Raw genomic sequence first — 25,161 nt, 5'->3', positions numbered from 1 at the left:
AATTTTTTAATCTGGCCATTCTTGAAAGTCCCAAAAAATTTAAAATGTGAAAAATATAAAAAATTTGAGTTTTTGTCTTTTGGTTCTCAAAGTTAGTTACTAACTTATCCCATGGATCTTACCATATAGTATTTTCTTTGCCTTATTTTTAGACATGATAGTGATTTTTAATTTTTGAGAATCGTATGATTTCGGGAGGATTATGGTTCCAATCAATAGAATTAAACCAAACGAGTCATGTTTGATTATTTAAAGTTGGAGTTTTCTTTGTTTAAAAATATTTTTAAAAATTCCAAAAATATTTTTTTTCAATATTTTTTTTTGACTTTTAATAGATATGAAGTCATAACTTTTCCAAAATCCACGCATCTCATCATACTTTCCAACTTCAACTCTGACTTTCAAACTCACTTTTTCACTCACAATTTTCAAAGACCAGTAATACAAATTCGGTGTCCGCTTCTTAAACTTTGATTTTTCAAGTTGATAACACAAACCCAATATTTTTTAAACTAATTGTTTTCACTATTAGCATCATCATCATCATCATCATCATCATCATGTTTTAATTAAATTTAGGATGGTGAGACCAACTCCTTTTAGAATAGTATTGCGAACTTCTCAAAACCACGTTGGAGAGGTTGAACGGTTATGCAATCACGGGAGGGTTAAAAGAGGATTTTTTCTCTTTCATCTTTTGTTTCTTTTGTTGAATTCTGCAGGTGTGGAGCCGCAGATAGCTGCATCAAAACCAGCCACCATCTTTGACACTGGAGATGGACGGCCACCTGCTCTGCAGGCTTTGCTGAAATTGCAAGCCACCATATTTGAATATTGCTCCCCCTCTTGTATATATATATGTGTGTGGGTTGCAGTGGGCTATATGAGTGAGTAAATGTGAGCAGAGTGTTGTGCAGTGCAGAGAGTTGTGAGAGAGAAGTGCAGAGAGCAGAGAGTTGTGGTGAGAGAGAGAGAGTTGAGCAGTGGCTCCTCTGTATTTATTTCTCCCAGATTATAGTGCAGTGGTGTGTGCTCCCGTGGACGTAGGTCAGTTTGGACCGAACCACGTAAATCCGGTGTTCCATTGTGTGTGCTTGTATTTTTCTTCGTGTGTGATTATTACTCCAGGTCGATTAATTCCCCAACATCTTTTCTTTTTAAGACAATTAATGCATAATTATAGGATTCGCCTTGGGAATGCATGTTGTTAAAAGTATTAAAAGACCGAATATTATTGAAATAATTGACTAATCACCTTTGTGTATACAGATATACTATGAAATTCAAAATCTAGTGAATCCATTTTATATGAAATTCAAAATCTAGTGAATCCATTTTAGAATTTTACTTGATTATTCCTGTTTGCTTGGAAAAAACAGAAAAAAAGAAAAAAGAAAAGGTAGCAACCCTGTGTTTTAAATATTTACCCCTTATTTTCTTCAAACACTCTTCCCATTTGGAATCGTCAAATCATTTTCGTTAGCACGAGCAACTCTTGAATGTATCGACTTCTTTACAGTTACCGGTTGCAGAGGACTGAAGGAGGAAATGAAACGACGTCGTTTCTTTCGAGCTATTTCTGCCTTCTATTGGTCTTGCTCTCCGCCGCCGTCACTGGTCCAGTGTGATTCCCTCCGATACTCCATGGCTTGCAACCATCTCCTCTCCCACAGACCTTCCTTCGTCCCATTTTCCTCTCTCTGCAACTTCCCAATTCATCATGTCCTCCATGAGAGATTAACACTTGCATTGCGTTCTCCGACTCGCAGCACTCCGATGCGATACAGTACACGCTCCGTGCTGGCCAGTGCCAGCAGCTTCACCTGGGACGATGTCTTTCGAATTACCAAGTCAGGCGATTTTTCATCAGATCTCCGAGGCTTTTTCGATAAGATCAGAATCTGCAACCGCGGATCAGTAACGTTCACACTCTCACTGCCTTTAGTTTTTGTTTGGTTGCCGAGAAAGTTGCGGAAAACAGAACAGCATATTAGTTATTAACTCCTTTATTTATGTATTTGACTATCGAGAGAAGGGATGGGTGATAAGAATTGAGTCGAGTAGTTGTGTTGGGCTTCCTTGAGATGGTGGATTTCATTAATAATATTTTCACCACAGTTCAGAAACCACATGCAGCTTCTAAAATTTCGTGTTTCATTGGAATTACTTGTAGGAAATGCAATCTGAGTTCATCCCTTTTGTTATCGAAGGCCAAATCGTTGGGTGCATTCATAACGGGTGAGGTTACTATATCGAATTAATTTAGAGAAAATTAATTCTTTGGTCATGTCTATATTTGTATGTGAAGCAATCATCTGGGACTAATCAGAGTTTCTGTCTACAAGTGCATCAAAATTGGTGTGTTTGCACATTGCATGTCAACTCCACCTGGTCTTTCACGGTAGCGCCCTCCTTTTTATGCTTGGTCCGGTGGCTTAGATTGTAATTTTGTATCTTGCTTGGATTCGACTTGACATCCTTTTTCGTTAAGGTTAATATTATTGTGATTTTCCCTATATTTGAAGCTGTCACCACTTGAGTGCATGATCTTATAAAAATGGGACTAATGGGTTCTGATCTTGTCTGAAGAAATTAGTTGCCCATGGGGGCAACTCTAGTACATTTCTTCAAGCCATGATTGTGATTCAGTTATCCACCATGGGGCCCGACAGGTGGTGAAATCACAACAGTGGATGTGTTATACCACAATGTCCAAAATTATTATCACCATGATGTGAGTAGCATGGCCATTCCAGGCTTGTGAAATGAAATGCAGTTAGTTTTTTCCCAAGTCCTAGACTTAGTAAATTGGATATTGTAATCTTGTTAACATAGAATGATAAAGACTATTTGCAATAGAACATCATTATGTGTAGTGGGGAACCTTATTTGACTTGCTGGTCTAATTCTAATTGCTCACTTCGTAGACATCATTATTTCTTAATATTTAGATAATCTTGGTTTTTTTTTTCTTTTTTTTTTGGGGGGCGGGTATTAATCAGGTCCTGTTAAGTTTGTGCAGTTTTGCTGACCATTTAAAGAGATTCCAGGATGTGTTTATTTTCCATAGCTGCCATTCTAATGGCTATGTCTCGCTACATTCATTATTGAGGACACCTGAGGATAGGACTAGAGCAGTTGGAGATGTAGTCAAATGCTTAGGTGAAGAACTGATTCCAGGTATTAGGAATGAGGTACTTCCTGTGAATCACTAAAAAATGTTTGCTGATGCATTAATTTTGCACGCTAGCAAAAATTTCCCCTATAATCTGTGTATGTGTTTTTAGCTCAATATTATGTAATTGAAATTCTTTGGATCTTTATCATTGAGAGTTTGGCTAATTGAGTTCATTTTTTTTCAACCAGCTGTATCCCGTGACATCTTCTTTTGGGACTCCTATATTTTTCTCATTAGAACGTGCAGCAGCACCTTATTTTGGGATAAAGGTGTGTAATAGTGTAATACCCTTGCATGACATAATGGAACCTCTTACCATCTCCATGGGGATCATAATTTTTCCAAATGAAATGACTTGTGTATAGCAAACAGATGGATCTTTTCTGATAAAATTGTGACAAAAAGGTTTAATTACAATGCCACCATTCTGTTTGACTATATTGGCTAGCTGTAAGGTTGCCACAAATCATAAGCCGCTGAGATTAGTATTGTATTGTGGGTTCCTTTTTCATCATTCTGTGTTATATTTATCAGTTTATCCTCCTTCGCACACACAGAGGAAAGGAAAGAAACCCTCAAATCTGTGTATTTTACGACTTGAGGTCAACCGAGGGTTTCAATTTATGAAGTGTTGGGCCATCTACTTTGTGCTTTCTCCGTGTCAGTTCCATATGTATGTAATTTAATGCCTATTTTTGGGCATCTTCTGTGTATCCGCTCCTTGCCAGAGAACTAAATATTCTGTTGAAACATCATGGAAATTTTGCAGTTGCAATACCAATAATTGCAAAAATGAATCATTAGTCCATCCAATGTATCTTTGTTCATCTGATATTGGTGGTATTTTTAAATTTATATGTAGGCTCTATTTGTTTTGATGCTAAATGGGTGACTGTTTAAAATCAGAATTTCAGCTGTTTGCTTAATGATGAAAATGGATAGTTAGCACAAAGGAGAAAGATCACCATTGTCATTACAGAACTATCACCACTGCCCCCTTCCCTAATGCCAGTCTGCTGCCACTCCATGACCATCCCCTACCACTGCTGTCATTGCCATTCCACTACCAATGTGACCATACCACCACCATTACCACCATCACCAACACCATGACTGCTACCATTATTATCACTGCCAAAGATTGACCCATTGCACCACCATTGCCAGTGATAGCCACTAGCATTGAATAACTGCTATCAAGACCACCACATCATAACAATTGTCATTAGTGCTTTCATCACTATAATGACCATTTTATTTTCTTGATGCTGATATTTTTATTTTTATTTTTTGTAAGCATTTATTTTTACTTAGGATCTTATAGCTCTTAAGCAGGCGGAGAAAAGTGTCCTGGATCGGGTGAATTGGTGGAAAAGGATTTATGTAGCCGATCCCACCTAGTGGAAAATAATTGTTTTTGTTGTATTTATTTTTACTTAATTCTGCATTTATTTGAACATAAACCTGATACCTTTAATCCATGAAAGCTAGTTTCAAGTATCAAGTTATCAGCTAGTGGTGAGCTAAAAAATGAAGATTTGGTTCTTCATGCAAAATGTTTTATCTTGTAAAAGTTTAAGGTGAAACCTGCTGAGCTTTAGTGGAAAATTATGTCTTATACTTGGTTACCTATCAAAATCTTTGGTCACCAACCTTATGTTCTGTTGCTGCATTCTTTCCCCATAAATGAAATATCTTTTGCCATCTAAAATAAAAAATATTACTGAAGCTCAATTTTAATAAATCCCCAAACTGGACCAAATGTACATTTTTCTTATATCAAATGCTATTTGGTGAATGGACCCAAAGTATTTTATTGTGTTGCACATACTGATCACCAGTATGCCTTCTGCGCTCTTTATGCTTTCTTAAAATGCTTTTCTAAAATTAGGCTTATGGAGTACACATGAATGGCTATGTGGAAAGAGGGGGTCAAACATTTCTGTGGATAGGAAAGAGAAGCCAAGAGAAACCCACTTATCCAGGGATGCTAGATCATCTAGTTGCTGGAGGACTGGTTTGTAATTGCCGTCTAATTTACTTTTAAAGATTGCTGACTCTTGTTCTTGCTTACCAGAAATGAAAGTAATATTTTCTTTATCCTAACATAGTTTAAATGCATCTCCCAGAGGGATCCCCTGTGTACTGGAAAATAAAGTACTCAAAAATTATGAAAGTGTTGTCCCTGCATGATTGTGGATTATAACTTTTTTCCTGCCACTTTGTGCTTGTTTTCTGTTTAACCTATGTGGGTCTTATGACACTACAATGGTCAGCAAATTCTGTTTTTCACCATAGAGTACCTAAGTGTCATTTTATGGGCCATACATTTGGTCGTCTGGACTGCAGCAACCCATGGCTGCCTATCAGAAGGTTACAAAATTGGTTGGTTCTGGACAGGAGTAACTTCAGCAATGTCAGTTATAGTGAAGATTGGAATGCTCCTGGACATTTGATGACAATTTTTTTTTTGTTATTTATAAGGCTATTTTAAATTGAAATGCTGAACTTGAACTTGGAGCAATTCTTTTGTCCAAAAGCCGACCATATGAAGTTGAAATTTGTGCAGTCCCACTGCCCTATTAGAAGTTCTAGTAATTCAATTGCAGTTGTAGCATTGAGAAGTCCATGTAGGCAAATTTTAAATGAAAAATAAAATAAAAGGTACATGATATTTCTTTTCTGAACTACCTTGTTCTGCTTATATTAGGGTACTTTCACTTCTAATCAAGCTTTTTACCTTATATTTCCCTAATCATAATCACAGCCTCATGGGATGACCTGCGGGGAAAATCTAATGAAAGAATGTGAAGAGGAAGCGGGAATACCTAGATCCATTTCCAATGGGTAAGTTCTCCTACTCTATTGCACTACTTTTTTTCTTATCAGCTTCTACTATATTATTGTTACTCAAATTATTGGTTCTGCGAAAGAATGAGAGAAAATAAAAGCCTAAAAATGTTTAAATAGGAAGTTAAAATTATCCATTTTGAAGTTTTTTCTGTTCCTTTATCATTTTTTTTCAAAAATAAAACAGAGGCATAATGTTCTATAACTGCATATTCAGTTTGTCCTTTAAAAAAAAAATTTTTTTTACAGGCTTTAAAGCATATCCATGGTTGGCTGGCTGATCAATGTGCTAAAGTTGAAGTAGATTGTCATCACTACCTTCTCTTTCTCTGTTATATATGATTAAGAATACTGATGGGATGAGGCATGCTTGTCACACAGAGCTATACCAGTTGGCGCTGTCTCCTATATGGACATTGATGGGTATAGATACAAAAGAGACGTTTTATTTTGTTATGATCTAAAGCTCCATGAAGATTTTATTCCTAAGAATCAAGGTAAGCCAGCAAAGCCTGCTTCATTCTGCTTTAAGTTATACAATCATTCATGCCTTCTGATTTTGCCAATCAACGAGAACTACATCTAAATATATACATATTTTCCTCTTCAATCAGTTTATCTGAAGCTAATTAACAGTGACAATTTTATGTGGGACAATATAATCCATCATCTCTAATGCCTTACATGGCAGATGGGGAGGTAGAGAGTTTCAAGCTGATCCCTGTAAAAGATGTTGCGAACATCATCCGCAGAACACAGTTTTTCAAGCCAAACTGCTCTCTTGTCATTATTGATTTCCTGTTTCGACATGGGTATAAACTTTTTGTCTCCTTCATTACTTGCTATTGCTTCTCTCACCCAACAGTTGCTTTTAAATGTGCTTTCTAAATTCCAGTGTGCTCATTTATAGTTCACTTTTATAATATTCATTGTCACTATCCCATGGAAATAATTTTTTTTTTTTTCACATGTAATTCGGTGTGAAGAGAAGCAAAGAAGATACTTGTCTGATGAAATTGCCCATCTTGCACCACTTACGCACTATTAAAATGCATTTTGCTCATTTTCCCTCACCTTACGTGTTTTCTTTGTGAGCCTTTGGTGCAGAGTGCTCAAAACGAAGGCTAAATATTTTGGTTGAGCAAGAATATGCACTGTTTTAGTTGCACTGTTGGATCATCACTTTGTTGGCCCAAAGGCCCTCATGTCATACAAAAACGACATATGCTTTGGCTTTGATACTAGGACCATGGGAATTATTAATCTCATCCTTTAGGTCACTCTTACATTCTACATCAGCGCTTGAAATGGTTAAAGGTTCATAAGAATGTTTACAATTGTTTTTTCCCAAAAAACACAAATCCTGAGGAAAGCTAGAATTAGGTTTGACACCCTATTGACCCTCAACAGTGGTCACCACTTTTAGCTTCACATGCACTATCATCCTTGCTGCTACTGTTTGAAGTATTGGTCGTGTCTTTGAGAAATACTTTCTGCCTTGCAGAACCAAATCTTCTGATTTTCACCTGGGAGTAGACTTGTAGTCTACTTGATGCCTGCCAACTTTTAAGGCAACTACCGACACATCCACTTCATTTTTTTTTACTAGGCCGAAAGACCCACCTTAAATAAACAGAAAATGATGTATTTTCAATTGTGAACCACATTAATGAACATTGTTTTAGTTGTGAGAAAATGATGTATTTTCATTTGTGAACCACATAAAAAGCATTGTTTTAGTTTTGAGAAAATGACATATTTTCATATGTGAACCACATTAAGAAACATTGTTTTAGCAGAATGTGCATTTCCATTGAGGCTTCTATTTTTTTTCCTGGAAATGTTTTCAGGCACATTAATCCAGAAGATTTCAGATATTTGGAGCTGCTTGGAAGTCTGAGGAGTGGGGATTGCTCTTAAATGTGCTTTTCCTAGAGAACAAGTTTAAAGAGAGGGGTAAGCCCTAAATTAGTCTGAATGGGAAAGAACATCATGCTGTGGATCCTTAATAACTGGCCTAAAGGTATTTTGTCGTAGTTTTTCGTGTGTAGGTGTTGTCTTTCTTGTATCGGAAGTAGGATTAATCACTACTCTAGTAATGAATAACGATAGTTCGGGTATACGCTCTGCTGTAATTTTTGAACCTAAGAGTGTATCTTTGTTGTTTAACAGGTATTCTAATAACGAAAGCAGCAGTGCATTTGCTTTTTCAGCGTGACGTTTGTCATTTTTAGATTTTTGATTTGCAGCAGCTTTTAACATTCTTATGAATGTGACATTTTAAAATCTCAACTTTCTTGGAATTAAGGAATTCCCCTAAATATAGGCGTCCCAAATTGTCCTCAATTGAATGTCAATGCCTTTATAATATGGTCTTATTTGGGAGCTGGGACCTGTTTTGGATTCCATAAAAACAATAAAAAAGAAGATGATCTGTTCCCATATTTTTGAAAGAACATTTAAATTAGTTTTTTCCCAAAATCAACATGCGCGTGCCAATATTTTTATTTTTTATTCTTAATTTTTAAAATAATTATAAAAATATTGCTTTATTTTTTTAAATTTATGAATCTATATAAAAAAGGTTGAGAAGACATCTCTTCATTATTTTTTAGATTTTTGGTTCCCACTTTAGGAAGCATGGAATTTAAATGTTGTACTTTAATTTGTAAGAATTATTTATAGATTTTTTTCTAACTATAAATTCAAACTTAAACCTCAAAATCCATGATTTCAAATATTATCTTACATAAATTTTAAATTTTTTTTTAAAAAAATTATTTTAAAATCTAAAAAATAAAGAATTATTCTGCACATTTAAACAAAATTTTATTTTGTATCTCTTTAATGTGAATCTTACAAAACTTAAAAAGAAACTAAATTTTTTGTACGTTTTTAAAAATTTTTAAAATTAAAAAATAGAATGTTCTTCACGACTAAACAGCTCTCAAAATTCCCAACGAATGATACCAAAGAAAATACCTAAAAGGAGAGACCAGAATTCTCCATCTCTTCACCCTTTCTTTGGCAGGTGAAAACGCCTTCATCCCCAAACCTGACCTCGAATACAATTGACATTTTTTTTTTTTTTTTCTCGGGGTTCAGATCACAAATGTGATGGCACCGTCAAAAAATTGAAATCATAATATCTTGGAATTCACCACACCAATGTAACTGTTTGGAATGGAGGAAATAAAGCCAGACTTGACAAAATAGGATCCCTTTTTATGCTCAGTGCAGCAAAGCTTTTATATCTATTATCTCTGCACACAGGGCATTCAGACAAAACTCAAATTGCTTTTGTTCATTCATTGTCAACTTAATTTTATTTTGAACCAAGTGGGTATGAATACACGCCAAGGGTACCTGTATCTTTGGCATTAATACTTCCAAAAAAGAAATAGTAATAGTAACAGTAACAGAATAGTTAGAACACACTCAAACCCTCAATTCCTCTATTTCTGGGCCCAATGGTTCAAACACTTTTCCCACCTCACTTTGATCAACTTCCTCTAAGCTTGATGGGTTCCACCTCGGCTTCTGCAAGACATAAAGATAAGCATTACTGAGAATGGTGCAAATAAGGCTATCCCTTGATGGGGTAAAAAGGAGACATTAGTAAGACAAAAGAAGTAGCAATGACATGCTACTAAGCTATATAAGCTTCAACATACTATAAAAAAGAAAGTATGATTATATCATTATGGGAAGTCAACACTCCAAACTAGTAAAACTGCTGCTACGTAATCTTGTGCACCACTTTCGAATGGTGCTAGTAAGGTTATCCCATGATGGGCAATCATAGTCTTTCTTTTGGGTTAAAAGGAGAAAACATTAGCAAGATAAGAGTAGTACAAGAAATAGAGGATAATTTATCCTCCTCCAAACAAAACAAAGAAGAGAAAAAACTGTAGAACATAGCTAGTACAGCTAAGCCCTCCCAACTCCAACTCCAAACCAATCACACGTCATCATCCGCACAATGGAAATTCTTGGATTCTGCTTCAACCAAATGTAACAAGTGAACAAACTACAGCCAAAGTAGCATATTGCCAAAGTATCTCCTCCTTCCACAAACGAAGTCTTTAAACATCTAAAGAAAATGCTCTCTAAATAAGAAGGGCACATCCATTTCTTTAACTAAAAATGCAAATAACCCTGCAACAAATGTGCCAAGAAAAGGTGCAATGCAGAAACAAATATGCATCGTCTCACGTCACGACTTTGGAAACAAAAAATACACGCGCGCGTGCACGTAACACACCCCTAGAGACAAAGCCCTCACAGGTCTTCTTTCCTGAGGCAAATTATTTGTACTAATACTACTAAGAATTGGAGAGGAGGTAAAGGCCTTGATTTTGAAACTAGCCTTTGATTTCCAAAAGAAGAATACAAAGGGAACTGAACACGACTAGAATCACAAATATGATGATCAAGAAAGATTTCAAAGAGAATTTCCCCCAAACATCCGAATTCCAAACCTGAATGTCTTCTCTAGGAGAAGAATGACAAGATCAAGCAACAATAAAAACTAATTCAAGATCAGTTGTTTTTATTTCATTCAAATCCCTTTTCTTCCTGGCACTTACCACCCTATGAAACAATTTCATGTTACAATACCCATCCTTGAGCCCCTCCATCCTAGACTTCTGCCTCCAACTCATATCTTCCCTCAAAAGAATTTGTTCAAAATCTAGTCAACTGAATTCTTCTACTAACATTTTCTATTGAGAGATGCCCTCCTTCTGTTAGGCCATCTAACGAAACAAGCTCCTGAAGAATGCTCTTTTTTTCCCCCCTAGCCTAAATATCCCCAGAAACTTCCACGCTCCAATTTTTAAGTTTACCTTCAAGAATTTCAATCTCCTCGTAAAAAAAAAAAATCTCTCCCAACCTACCACATTGCACTTTCCCCACCACTTTCTAGCCAGCCTCTGAGAATCAGGGGCTCACCACATATTCTCAAATCTAAATGGAGATGACCCCCAATTTCGGAGGACTAAACTCAAGAACAAAAGGAAAATCATTAGTGATCACTCTAGGATACCCCTCTTGAGAACAATGGTGCTTCCTCCCACTCTGTGTTGGTGGCTAAATGCTGCGTAGGTGAAAAACAGGTCCTGGATGCTGCACAGGTGGCTAATGAGGTGGTTGAGGATGCAGTTTGAAGAAATAAGAGGGACTTGGTTTTGAAATTGGACTTCAAGGAAGCTTATAATCAGGTTAGTTGGGGTTTCTTATAAAAAAGGTTTGGATGAAGATGAAGTGGATGGGTGCCGCCTATGTCGTCTTTGGTGTCTTAATTAAAGGGGAGAGTATGTCTTGGTTTCAAGCTTCAAGGGGCCAGAGGAAGGTGATCCCCTCTCCCCCTTTCTTTTCACTATTGTGAGAAATGCTTTAAGCAGATTGATTGACAGAGGGGTTGAAAGATGTTTTGGTGGAAGGGATTAAGGCGGGTAATGAGGACCTGTGCATTTCTCACCTTCAGTTTGCAGATGATGCCATTCTATTTCCTTTGGAGGATAGGAGCAGATTCTCCATCTGTACTATTCTACAGAAACTGAGAAGGTGTCAGGAATGAAAATTCTCTAAGAGTGGTTTGGCAGTATTAGGTGTGGACCTGAGCCATTTTGCTAGGTTAGCAGATTTAGGAGCACCTTAAGGGGGGTAACTCGTTTTGAGTGGAAAGGAGTGTTTCCATTTTAAAGGCTTGCATGCTCTTATTTATGATTGTCTTCTCCTTTACCCCCATTATGTATCTCTTTCAAGAGTTCTGGTGAGAGATGCCCGGAGATTAGAGAATGAGGTATTTCTTGTCGTTGGGTGATGGCAAGCAGGGGAGAATCATTTAGTAGGGTGGAACATTGTGAGTAGGTCTATAAAAAAGGGAAGTCTGGGTATAGGTAATCTGGTGTCTCAAAGCATTTCCTTGGTGGGGAAGTGGTTATGGCATTTTCTCTCAGAACCTCACTCTCTTTGGTACAAGGTTATTAGCAGTAAACTTGGTCTTTCACAAAATGGTGGGATGCTATTGCAGGAGTTAATATTAGTTGCTCAAGTCCTTGGAAAATTTTCTCTCAAATCTATCAATCTTTCTTTCCTTGCGTTCGTTATAAAGTGGGTAATGGGGAAAGAATCCGGTTTTAGGACAATTCGATTGGGAATGTGCCATTGGCTGTAGATTTCCCCTGCTTTTTTTCATCTATCTAATCTTCACGAGTATGCTATTGCAGCCTTTCTCATTTTGCCAGATGGTGGCCTTTCTTGGGATTTTCATTTTTGGGAGGAATCTCAATGAGATAGAAACTAATGAGCTTGATCTTTTGCATATCATTGCTTGATTCTTTTTGTGTCCAGGTGGGGAGTGATAAATACTTGGGAAAATCAATACTTTGATCTACTTCAAAAGCTAAGACAAAACAAGACCACATCTCCCGATATTTGTGTTCTCTGCTTTAGGAATGGGGAAACCTGCTCTCATTTGTTTTTACGTTGTGATGTAGGATGGGAAGCAGGTATTTAGATGGATCATTTTTAAGGCCTATTTCAAAGAATAGGGTCAATGGATTACTGGGTCCTAATCCAAAATGTTCTTATAATTAGTAGTTTATTATGTGTGTTAGTTTGCTTGTAATAGGATTATTGTTAGTTCAGGATTATGTGTTTTGACGAGCTTATTTGTAACATTTGTGAAATTTAGGGTTTTTTTTGTTTTTGTAGTTTTCATGCATCTTCAGGCGAATATGTGTGATTCCTTGTATTATAGGCTTTCTTAGTGTGCAAAAGCCATGTAAGAGGTGGTTATTGAAGAATTTGAATTAAAAAGTGAACATGAGTTTCCCCCAAGTATTTGTCTTTCTTCTGCTCTCTACTTTCTTCTTCCTTGTCATTGTTCCCCTCCCCTTCTCTCCTTGATCTCTTCTAATTTCTCCCTCAGCAGCAAACCCGTGATGCTGTCCTGCATCGTGTTGTCCATTCTCTTGGGGACTTTGGAATAATTTGTTTGAGATATTCGGAGAAAATTGGGCGTGCCCTGCCTCTTTGGAACGCTTTTGTATAACTAAATTTGGAGGCTTTGGTAAGAAGGAGAGGAAAGCTTTCTGGTGGTGTACTATACTGTCTATTATTTGGTGCATTTGGTTGGAAATAAATGTTAGAATCACTTCTAGTAATATGCTTTGGAGCAGAGTGGTCTTTTTGGCGCCCTTTTGGTGTTTCATAAATGAATTCTTACAGCATGTTTCTTTGGAAGAAATGCGACAGCATATATTGGAGTTACTTTCTTGATTGGTCTTGTATTTACTTTGTTTTTCAGTTTCTTTCTTATTGCAAAGGGAGGATGGCTTGTTCTCCCTGTTATTTTTCTATTTTTTATTTATCTGTTTTCTTGATTGTATTCCTCCTTCCTTTTTTTTTTTTTTTGATAGAAAAAGGAATTCATTAACAAGAAAGAGAAGAATATACATCAAGATGGAGGATAAGGGATCCTCCTAAAGAAATAAAAAACCAAAAGGATTACAATAATGCTATCTGACAAAATTAACCTTGGAAAAACCCAAAAGAATAAGTCCAAGAAGAAGTGAGGAAAACCCCTCTATCCCAAAGGAAGCAAGGAGGATTTGATTTGCCATTGAAAATCCTTGCATTCCTTTCTGTCAAAAAAGTCCAAAGGAGAGTGAAGATAGCACAACTCCAAAAGGATCCTCCCTTCCTTACTTCTCCTAAGTCCAAAAACCTTTGTAACGCACTGTTAGGAAAGCTTCAACTGTCTCTGGGAAAACCACTGCCTTATCGAAGACCGAAAATGCCGCTTAGACATCCTGCAATGTAGGAACAAATGGCCGATAGGTTCACTTGATTCATGACATGTGATACATATACCAGGACTTGTAGCTTTGTGAGGCCTTGTTTTCTGCAACAAATCTTTGGAATTAAGCCGATGAATACCAAAGTCCACATTTAAGCTTTACTTTTGAAAGGAACCTTTGCCTTCTAAATAAAATTATTCAAAGGGAAAACACATGGACTCGAGGATTTCATAAGATGAGAGAGAAAAGATTTAATGGAAAAAAGAGCCAGAGGAATCCCCTAACCAAATCCTCAAGTCATCTCTTACCAATGGGCAAAAAAAATTCCAGCACTCAATCAAATAGTTAAATCATCAACCTCTGTCTCATTTCAATTCCTAAAAACGTCAAAAATCCCAATAGATAGAACCCCCTTCCAAATTGTAAGGAAATCAATAATCGGAGAGTTATACAACCTAGACAATCTAAATAGACAGGGGACTAAACACTCCAATGAAACCTCACCCACCTAGATATCTTTGCAAAAACGAATTTTGTTTCCATTACCAACTTGGAAATGAGTAAGAGGGTAGAATAAATGGGCTACCTGAGAAATGAACTTCCAAGGACTTGCATGAGAAGCACAACCACTTCCTCTGTTATCCCACCCATTCTGATGCAGACCATATTTACTTCTACTTTCCATGATGTGACAGAGGGAGTCAACGTCCAAAGCCATTTTCCAACTAATGAAATGTTTTTAGACTCCATATTCCCAGCCCCAAACCCCCTTCAGACTTAGGTCTTCTAATCCTATCCCAGTTAACTATATGATCTCTCTTCCCCTCCCTAACTCCTTACCATGAAAAATCCCTCATAATCCTCTCCAAGGTCTCCGGCACCCCACCTGGAATTTTAAAAAAGGGAAAGAAATGTATTCCTTCTTCCTTTAATACAATTCTTTGCTTATCAAAAAAAATTTAAAGGAAAAAAAAATTCCAAACAAACCATAAACCTTCAAATGTCAAGGAACGAGAAATTGGAGCATTGTAACAATTTGAAAGGAAAAAAAGATGAGGATAGGCAATGGAAAAAAGATCCTCCCCAATCCACTGTTTGTTGCATTCCGCAATTAGTATGGATCACCTTGTACCCACAGGGACTCACTCTTAAGGAAACTGCCATGACCATTTATCCACTAAAGCAATGTTCTTATTAAGTCTAAGACACTGCGCCAGTATGACATCACTTAGGACCTATTACATACCAAAGTGTCACGGTCCGCCTTTTTCACACCGTTGTGAAGGGCCGTGCGGCGCTAGCTAAAGCACTCTTGCTTAACTAGCCAGCCTTTTGTTTACCAACATTCATCCACGAAGCACTTTCATTAACATTCAATCAGATAGCAGCGGAAATAATAATCAATTCATGAAAGCCGTGGCAACCAAGCAGTAAATATTGAAGCAAACGTAATTCATTAACAAATCCTCCGTTGACATGTTGTACTTAGCGAGGGAGGCAAGTAGGCTAAGCACGTTGACAATTGCTAGTGAGTTTTACAATGATTGATGAACACTCACCCTCCCCTAAAGAGCTTTCTAGGCCATTCTCACTCTAGCACTAGGAAACATCAAAGTGACCGAGGAGTCATACTGCCTTATTTGGCTTACAATGAAATAAATACTAGAAAATAACCCTACACTAGTATTTACATGATGGAAACCCATCCCAAACACACGAGATAAGCGGTCATAGGCAAGCATAATGCCCTGAACAAGCTTAGCCCGTGACATTGCAGTGTTTGGTTGGAACACAATAAGGTGGACTTCTCAACAATGTCTTTTTCCAATGGCTTTTTACCATATTTTAGTGATACCCATAGCAATAAAGAACTTATGTAAGCCCTGTTGCTTGACAAAAGGTGTTCCTCGTAAATACACTTTTGATTTTCACAAGACCAATTCGGTAGGCTCTGTTAGATTTCAAGTTTTTTTTTTTTCTTCTTATTTATTTATTTTTTTTAAGTAAATTTTTGAAATGAAGATTCATTATGAAAGAAGAGGAGGATAAGAGAAAAGAAGAACTTCATCTAAGAGAAGATGAAGTAAAATAGCCCAATCAGAAGGAGTGAATGAAACAGGAACACAATGGAAGGTTGAGGCATGTGATTTTATCGACTAAAATGGAAAGAAAAGAACCTCATTCTAGCAAATTATTTGACAAAGCGTTTCTGGCGACGCCCAATTGAACTGAGTGAATCTTTTACCTATGCTCCAGCAGGGTTAGATCCAACAATACGAGCCACAAGTCAGTGTGTTTATTTTTTATTTTTAAATCACTTGGGTCATTTTTGAAGATTGATATGCATTTTCCTCCTCTAAATCTGGTCTAGTGTCTTTTTCAGTAGCTCCAATCTGCTCAAATAGAGAGTTACTATGACTAGGATTTTTCTTTTTAATACATTGCGAGGTCTGTAGACCTAGGCTATATAGCATAACCCCTCTCCAAATTCCCAAAATTTGAACTCTAGCTTCCAACATGCATGTCCTATGACTAAAACCCTTTTTGAACAATACACTTAATCTTAAATTGGACCTCCGACATGGCTAGGAGTTATGAAGCCAAGTAAGAATAATTTGAGGGGTGAGGTGACCAATTCCATTGCTTCAAAATGCTTTTTTGTTTCACTATATATTATTTGATGCACACGACCATATGATCCAAAAAATATGTACTAATTCATGTAAATTGTGTACTTTTGAGAAATTAGTACTTATTTTTTCACATAACCAAACATTACACTTGTGCTTCAATTTTTATGGTTGATGTTACCTAAACATTAACTTTTTGAAATAACCGTAACTTTTCATTTCAAAACCTTTTCTAAATCAGTACCTATTAGTAAGTGATAGCAAACCAACCTAAGCTTCACAGACCTGAACCATGCTCACACTTGGGCCAACAAAACTTTTTCCAACAAAATAAGCAATCCCTTTTATTCTCACCTACACACGACAGAAAAAATCTCTCATCAATGTCTCCAACCTATGAGGGAAAGAGGATAAAGAAACATGAATCAAAGTTCTATGACCTCCTAATGTGAAAGAAGTTCCCCCCTCCAAGCACCTAGCCTCCTACACACCTTCACAACAATTGAATTCAAAGTTTCTAGTGAGCATGAGGGACCCTTTCTAGAGATACAGGCATCAATCCTAATGGCTCTTGTTGGGAACAATTTCATATAGCACAGAATAGCCTGCAGAGTAGAAAGGGGTTCTCTAAACTTTTTATGGGCTTACGGCCTGAGTCCAAGAATGTTGGATTCTCAACTCAACATCGGGTTCCTCCACCAGACATTGAGAAAGCACTTGCTGATGTGATATCTACAGAGACTCAACTCGATCCCCTTTACTACGTTGGGTACTAGGGATCAATATTCTATTACTCCGGGTGCTTCAGTTTGTAGCTTTCAGAAGAAAATAGGATTGAAGAGTATCCAGCAAACAGAACAAGGTGATCATTAGAAATTCACTACTTAAAGATGTTGTAATATACTCTTTCCTGTAACTTCCCTCACCAGACCAACTCCTCACCAGACCAACTCAATGAAAATGCAAACAGAGATCAGAAAAGTGGTCAATACCTACTAATGACATCTAGGTAGGAAATAGGCCAACTGTACACCACCACCCAGCCACACTGGCAAACTGATTCAAGACCCCCTCTTTTAAAATAATACCAACTGACTCACTCTGAAAGATTAATCTTTAACTCAGAAACTTTCTCAAACACTTGCAAAAGGGTGAGGACATTAGCAAAACACCTTCAGGGAAAAAAAAGTGTCATCAGCTCCTCAGCAAGCTATAAACAATAAGATTCAATTTCCTCTGATCCCACCCCTCATACCCTCCACCTCAACTCTATCAACATGATGCCTAATTGTTTCCAACTCCCAGTTTAAGTTTGCATCCCATTAATGTGGTAGGAAAAAGATGCATCATCATATGGCTTAAAACTGAATATTTTGCCCTTCTTTGAATGTCCTCACACTTCATTCTTTAAACTACAAATACATATGACAATTTCATTCAATTCTCTACCTTTGTCAGTTTGCAACAATTTAAGATTTATTATGCATGCACATGGAGATGTCAATCATCAGTTCAGCACAGAAATAATATGCAATAAATACTCTTCCACATTCGGGTAATCAATCACTGACAACAAATTCCACCATACATTTTCTGAACATGCTTCACTGCCATCAAGCAAATAAGGATCCACATCAGCAATTTGTATCTATGATGGCTAATTTTTCATCTAGAATTGTTCACTTCTTGGTACATGCTATGTATTCAATGCACAGTATGGTCATTATGAGCATGTTTATGGTAAATACAATATCCTAAACAAATAGATGGTCGCAAGTGGGGAATGCCTTCAAGAAATGTTCACAGCTCAGATGATAAAAGTCCTTTTATGTCCATGGCCGCCATTAAGGAATCAAAGTAACAACAATAATGCATTTGCTTGTCCTGAATACTTGAAGTTCTATAGACTCTATGTATTCATTTCAAACCCATGCAATGCTTAATACAAACAATATCAGGAACAATCTTGACAAATTTCTTTTTCTATCTTAAAAAAATCCCAGGAACAAGTGGATCACTAGTTTACATGACGGGGCATAGTGGGAATAGACTAAATTGAGATCACTCACTTCAAACAGTAAGTGATAAGATGGAGTTATAACCAACATGGCTAAACCTTCAATGCTTTTAACACATAGGCTTTGTAAAAGAGCTACTGAATAAGATACAAAACAAGGTATCAAATAAAGCTTCTTCCATTGTAAGGCAACTATCCCGAAAATTTCAGCCACCACGTAGATATTAGAAACTAGGCATCAAGTCTAAGTTGCACCAGTCCACCAGTTCAAGTCAAGAATTTTTGCTCTTACAATAAAAAGAGAGATTCTCAAGGATAATGAGAAAACCTGATCCTTGTCCACCAGGACTGCGCGTACACCTTCAGCAAAATCATTTCGAAGAGCAGATGTTAAAGCAATGCGATACTCTGTTTTCATCACACCATCTAACTGGATGCAGGCAATTGGAGCAAAATTACAAATGTTAGTTAAATGTATGTGATTGAAAAGAAATACTAAAATATTGCTGAAAAGATCATGAAAAGCAACTTCAAACTTACTCTGGTTAAATCATTGTCTTCTTTTCCATATGCAGATGCAACTCTAGAGAAGTGCTTTTGTGTTAGGCAAATAGAAAAAGGAGCACCTTTTTCAAGCCCTGCAAGGGCATCTTTAGCCCAGTCTGCCACTGCCCACAGAAACAATAGCTATCAGAATGAAGGGCAAAAAGGAATGAAGCAGGTTACAATGCTCAATGTCAGTCAACATCCACAACTGAGAGTATTGGAGCACCAAATAATCACGTATGCACGTTTCACAGTTTGCACTCCTTTATGTATAGACAGAGCAACCTGCATTTAGTAGTTTAACGTAAGCAATTCATCCCCTCATGAAAAGTAGTTTACCTGTAGCATTAGTACTCAGTTGATGCTTCCTCAGTTCTTCAATTGTCTCTTTAACTGACATTTTTGCATTGAAGCAAGTAATTATTTGAGGTAAAAGCAACTTCAGCGGGGCCTCGAACTCAGGATCACTGCTGTATTTTGCCAATACTGCTCTGATGTCCTGATGTGGATTCTCGGAACTATAAGGACAATGGATATATCATCTCCCTCAGACATGAGATATAAGATTAATAAAATGACAGAACAAGTATGGACAACAAATACATGATTTTCCATCAGAGGCAATAGATATATGATCAATGGAAAGTTCATCCCTCCAATTTGAAAGAACCAGTTAAGAATTACACTTTATTCGCATAAAACACATCATAAAATGCATTTACAGAAAGAATCTTGAATGCACCGTTGATGCCATAATGACTGCACAATCAGGCTCTCATTTTTCATTAAGAAATGAGAAATCCTCAACAAACCATCAGTGAAGACATGGATGCCCCATAAACTAACAAATAAATATAACAGAGTGTTATTAAAAAAGTAGCAAACATCATTCACATTTAATGGAGCATAATTCCAGTTTTCTGAAAATATTTCAGCTGAAAACAGATGTGATGCCTAGAACAACATTTAATATACTTACAAAAAGAAGACATTCATAATACTTAATTATAATCTGGTTTGATTGAGACCAAAGTAATCAGGATTAAACATGAACTGATCTTCGACTTACAAGGTGGTTGCCAGAAGGGTCTCCTTCAGAGAACCTAAATTCCCAGATGGAACAAAGTGTGTTCCAAGACCTATATACAGAGCATCTGCAGATGAAATCCTTTTCCCTGTCATTCCAAGATAAGAACCTGCAGAAGCCGACATTTGTTAGAGAACTACAATAACACAGATAAATAAAACGTATGCATAAAAGAATATGATACTAACTATTTCATATGAAAACTTGTTGCAACTTTTCCATGTTCTACAACATATGCATAGAAAACATAAAAGAACATCAAAGTATAAAACATTTCCAATGGTGATTACAAAACATTTCCAAAGACGTAAAAGATAAAAGTATAAAGTATAAAACATTCCCAATGATGATGACAAAGACTAGGTAATAATTATTTAAGACAAGAAACTATGATGGGGGTCTAGTAAAATCTAAGAATTCTAACCCATTTGATTTGAACATCAAGCCATCTTATATGGTTCTGTCTTGATCCCACGTCTAACATATACTAGGGAGATCTTGGGCTTATAAGGATAGTTTAGGCTCCAACTATGAGAGATGCCTTATATACCACAAAGCCATGAGGCCAATGGGCCAAAGCAAGCAATAACTCAGTCGTTACATTTGGTATCAGAGCCACCTTGGGGGTACTATCATGTGGGTGGATCCAACAAAGAGGTGTTGTTCCCACACGGGAATATGAGCCACTTTGGCAAGGGCATCAGAGATCGAATAGGACAGCCTGTCACAATCCCACATTAGATGTGTACTACGAAGATCTTGGGCTTATAAGTATGGTTTAGGCTCCAAATACATGATGCGCCTTTTTTAGGACAAAACAATGAGGCCTGTAGGCCAAAGAGGACAATACTTCACAGAGTTGGGCGAGACCGTTACGTTAAACACACCTACCATATCCGAACACCAGGCCACAACCCCCTCTTCTACAATAGTACCGACCAACCATCTCTTAGATTAAACCATAAACCATCTCAAGCACTTGCAAAAGAGTGTGGGAATTAGCAAAAAATCACATTCATTAAAGAAAAATAAAATTATGTCATCAACAAATTGTAAATGAGAAACAACCACCACTTCAGCCATATGCTCCTCTATCCACAAGCAACAAGCACAATAGCGAAGAGAAATGGAGATAATCGGTCATCTTGAGTTCTTGATGGACACTTCTCGTTGCCCCAAAACTACACCTAGGCTCACTATTGACCATATGTTTTCAAAAGCTTAAGGGCACCCTCTAATCCATCTTCTCCACCTACACTTGAACACGATGTCCAACACCCTATCAAGAAACCTCCAACAACGTCTCAAAATTCAACCTAAAGAACACCACTTCCCTATGAGATATCTTGAAATTATCATCAACCTCTTCAGTCACCACTAAAGCAACATCAAAGATTTGATGTCCTTATAAAAGCACTCAGAGACTATGCAATCTCATCACCTTAAACCACACTTAATCTATTTGCCAATCCCCTTTGTAAAATTTAATAAACACTTGGCACCAAACTAATGAGTCTTAAATCTTACCTCAACAAATCTTTGTTAGGCACCAAAATAAAGAATGTAGAATTACTCAACAAATCATCGTTAGGAGGCACTTGGTTTGTGATATCTTTCAACATTCTTGATTTCCACATTTGTTTGGGTATGGGAATCCTATGTGGCAAGCATCTTAACATTACCGAGAATGAAAGATTCCCACAAAACATAGGCATCTCATTCCCATCCTTCACCAAGGGTAAGTTTCTTGAGAATTCCATTTTTTTGGACCAAGTTGCCCTTGTTATTTTGGCGAGTTGGACAACAATGACCCTATAATCTAGTATTATTACAATCAATTATTATATTTGAAATAATAAATTTTACTAGAATAAAAGTAATATTATTATTGTGCTATGATAATGGTAGTTACTTATTAATATTTAGACGCCATTTTTTTTATCAGTAATGAGAAAATTTTATTAACTAAGCATCAAGGGGATGCCACCCCATGGCACAAAAAGTCAATCACTTCTTAAAGTGTGACAAACATCAAGAATTACATTATGATCTTTTGCAATTTGCCCACTATGCCAGCTGGAAACAACAACAATCTGCTGCTTTTTGCAAATCTAAAATGGAGTATCTTAATCTTTGAATGCTCTCTTATTTCTTTCTTTCCAAGTACACCAAAAGATGGCAGGAGGGATGAGATTCAAAGCCTTTAGCTTCTCCTTGGTGGCTTTGATAGTCAAATGCCTTTCCAAGCCCAAATCTCCTCTCCCAAGGAATTTGCAGTAACCCACTGATATCCAGTCAAGGACAGAGCCATGTTCCACAAATTTCTTGTCCAAGGGTAGTGAAGAAGAATGTGGTTGACTGATTCTGCATCATCCACACATTTAGACACCATATTATCTCACTTATTCCAGTAAATTAGAGTATTTAAGTGTTGGTTTTTTAATTATGATTGACAAGACTTTTATGACATGGTGTATGTTGTTTGCAGATGATATTGTATTAATTGACAAAACTAGGGACAGAGTAGAGGCTGAGTTAGAATTATGGAGAGATGCTTTGAAATCTAGAGGCTTTAGGATAAGTAGAAATAAAACAAAATATATGAAATGTAATTTTATTAATAATACGAGAAATATTGGAGACAAAGATAAACTTGATGATGAAGAAATAAATAGCACTTGTATATTTCGATACCTTGGATCTATTATGCAAGCTGAAGGAGAAATTGAAGATGATGTAATGCATAGAGTTAAAAGCAGGTTGGTTAAAATGGAGAAGTGCTTCAAGTGTGCTACGTGATCGTAGAATACCCTTAAAATTGAAAGGGAAGTTTTATAGGACAGCTATAAGACCAGCTATGCTATATGGATCGGAACGTTGGACGACGAAGAAACATAATATCCAAAAAGTAAAAGTTGCCGAGATGAGAATGCTTAGATGGATGAGTGGTATAACATTGAAAGATAAATTAATGAACATATTTGTGGCAAATTAGGTGTAACTCCTATAGAAGATAAGATAAGGGAGGGACGACTCAGATGGTATGGACACTTGCAACGTAGACCTTATAGTGCACTTGTGAGGAAGAGTGATTTAGTTACTGTGGGGGGCAGTAGAAGGGGTAGGGGTAGACCTAAAATAACTTGGGAGGAGATAGTGAGTAAGGATTTAATATCCTTGAATCTATCAAAAGAAATGGTCCATGATCGCATAAATTGGCGGAAAGTATTCATATAGCCGACCCCACTTAGTCGGACTAAGGCTTGGTTTTGTTGTTGTTGTTGCATTTAATTAAGTACGTATTCTAGTAATTTTTTGTGTTGAAAATATATATTCTTCATATATTGAGTATACACATGTCAAGGGTATACTTGTTGTCGGATTTCTAGGAAATAAATTAGGAAATTCTATTTTTTAAAATTTGAAGTTACTATATCAGTTTCTAGTAGTTTCAGTGTCTTGTTTTTTAGCCTAGAGATCTGCTGATTTGATTTGCTGATTTTGTGGTGATTTGATTTTCTGATCTTGTGGCCTTCCTAATTTGGTGGTCTTCCTCTACTATTTAACTTATAATCGTGTCTCTTAAAATAATAAGAATGGTTATTCTTCTTCTCAAAAATCCTTCATGGTATCAGAGCCTCGTGCTCTTTTTCTACTTTGTTCTTTCTTCTGATGATGTCGTATAAGTCGGTGATGGCTGGCACCCAAAGAAATCCTATCGGCTCTTCCAGTTCTTTCGAAACCATTTCGTCCAATCCCACTATTCCTCCCAGGTTTGTATCTGCTGATTACTATTCCCAGAATTCAGCCCTTTATCTCACGGTTACAAAACTCAATGGGCACAACTATCTTGAGTGGGCTTAGTCCGTAAAATTGGCGATCGATGGCAGAGGCAAAATAGGGTATTTGACTGGCAAAATATCGAAACCTGCTGCTGGTGACCCTGATCTAAAAAAATGGCAATCCAAAAATTCTCTTATTATTGCTTGGCTCATTAATTCCATGGAACTTGCCATTGGAAAACCTCACCTATTTCTTCCCACTGCTAAAGACGTCTGGGAGGCTGTACGAGATCTTTATTCGGACCTGGAGAATTCTTCTCAAATATTTGAGTTGAAAACTCGACTCTGGAGATCCAAGCAGAATGATCGTGATGTTACTACTTACTACAACGAATTGGTAACGTTATGGTAGAAACTTGATCAGTGTAATGATGATGTTTGGGAGAATTCGAATGACCACGCTCGCCACAAGAAGAGAGAGGAAAATGACAAGGTTTACATGTTTTTAGCCAGCCTTAATCGGGGTTTGGACAAGGTATGAGGCCGCATTCTCAACAGGAAGCCATTACCCTTTATTCGGGAAGTTTTTTCCAAAGTTAGACGTGAGGAGTCAAGGAGAAAAATAATGCTGCGCAACACCGAACCTAGTTTTAACTTGGAACCTGAGAGCTCTGCTCGTGTCAAGAGGTGTTAATTTTGATAACGATGGGTGTAAGAAACCATGGTGCAAGCATTGCAAAAAACCATGGCATACGAAGGAGATGTGTTGGAAGCTTCATGGTAAACCAACAAATTGGAAGCCAAAATCCAAACAAAACAGTCATGCCTACCAAGCCAATGCTGAAGAGACTTGGGAGCCTTCTACCAACTCAAATGTAGTCCCTTTTACCAAGGAGCAATTAGAGCACCTGTACAAATTGTTTCAATCTCCAAAACTGTCCTTAACTCTATCTTGTTCTTTGGTACAGAAGGGTAACTCTCTTGCTACTGCATTTTTAGGTGTTATTCCTAATTTTGTTCATTCTTGGATAATTGATTCTGGTGCAACTGATCATATGACCAGTTGCTCCAAATTGTTCTCATCCTATAGTCCGTGTGTAGGCAATAAAAAGGTCAAAATTGCAAATGGTTCACTCTCGGTAATTGCCGAGATTGGAACTATCAAACTCACTTCATTGTTAACTCTCCATGATGTGCTCCACGTTCCAAAGTTGTCTTGCAATTTGTTGCTGTTAGCCTTACAAGGCTTAAAATCTTGTTATC

The 25,161-nt window shown here is 37.0% G+C and overlaps 2 protein-coding genes across 6 annotated transcripts in view; one reads left to right on the top strand and one right to left on the bottom strand.

Moving 5' to 3' along the window:
• Positions 1–1,454: 1,454 nt before the first annotated feature.
• Positions 1,455–8,240, top strand: LOC131157672 (nudix hydrolase 20, chloroplastic-like). The gene is made up of 9 exons (XM_058112001.1): positions 1,455–1,917; positions 2,174–2,238; positions 3,023–3,194; positions 3,367–3,447; positions 5,070–5,195; positions 5,946–6,025; positions 6,410–6,525; positions 6,720–6,840; positions 7,879–8,240. Exons 1-9 carry the CDS (start codon positions 1,549–1,551, stop codon positions 7,946–7,948), a joined length of 1,200 nt encoding a protein of 399 aa, XP_057967984.1. The 5' UTR covers positions 1,455–1,548; the 3' UTR covers positions 7,949–8,240.
• Positions 8,241–9,326: 1,086 nt separating this feature from the next.
• Positions 9,327–25,161, bottom strand: part of LOC131157671 (3-hydroxyisobutyryl-CoA hydrolase-like protein 3, mitochondrial) — a 37,711-nt gene continuing 21,876 nt past the window's right edge. For all 5 annotated transcript variants that reach the window (XM_058111997.1, XM_058111995.1, XM_058111998.1 and 2 more), the window contains 5 exons: positions 20,099–20,225; positions 19,369–19,547; positions 19,024–19,151; positions 18,812–18,913; positions 9,327–9,568 (listed from right to left, as the gene is read on the bottom strand). In XM_058111997.1, coding sequence (XP_057967980.1) covers positions 9,467–9,568; positions 18,812–18,913; positions 19,024–19,151; positions 19,369–19,547; positions 20,099–20,225 — 638 coding nt within the window. In that variant the 3' untranslated portion in view covers positions 9,327–9,466. The remainder of the gene's footprint in view (positions 9,569–18,811; positions 18,914–19,023; positions 19,152–19,368; positions 19,548–20,098; positions 20,226–25,161) is intronic.

The sequence above is a fragment of the Malania oleifera genome, chromosome 6 (genome assembly GCF_029873635.1).
Source record: "Malania oleifera isolate guangnan ecotype guangnan chromosome 6, ASM2987363v1, whole genome shotgun sequence".
In the NCBI taxonomy this organism is placed as follows: Eukaryota; Viridiplantae; Streptophyta; class Magnoliopsida; order Santalales; family Ximeniaceae; genus Malania; species Malania oleifera.
This window is presented reverse-complemented; position numbering and strand designations above follow the sequence as displayed.

Bases quoted from the DNA above. Each gene is read 5' to 3' on its own strand.
- LOC131157672 (XM_058112001.1), top strand. From the start codon at position 1,549: ATGAAACGACGTCGTTTCTTTCGAGCTATTTCTGCCTTCTATTGGTCT. The intron at 3,195-3,366 runs GTACTTCCTGTG...TTTTTCAACCAG, and splicing joins TTCCAGGTATTAGGAATGAG to CTGTATCCCGTGACATCTTC. The intron at 5,196-5,945 runs GTTTGTAATTGC...TCATAATCACAG, and splicing joins ATCTAGTTGCTGGAGGACTG to CCTCATGGGATGACCTGCGG.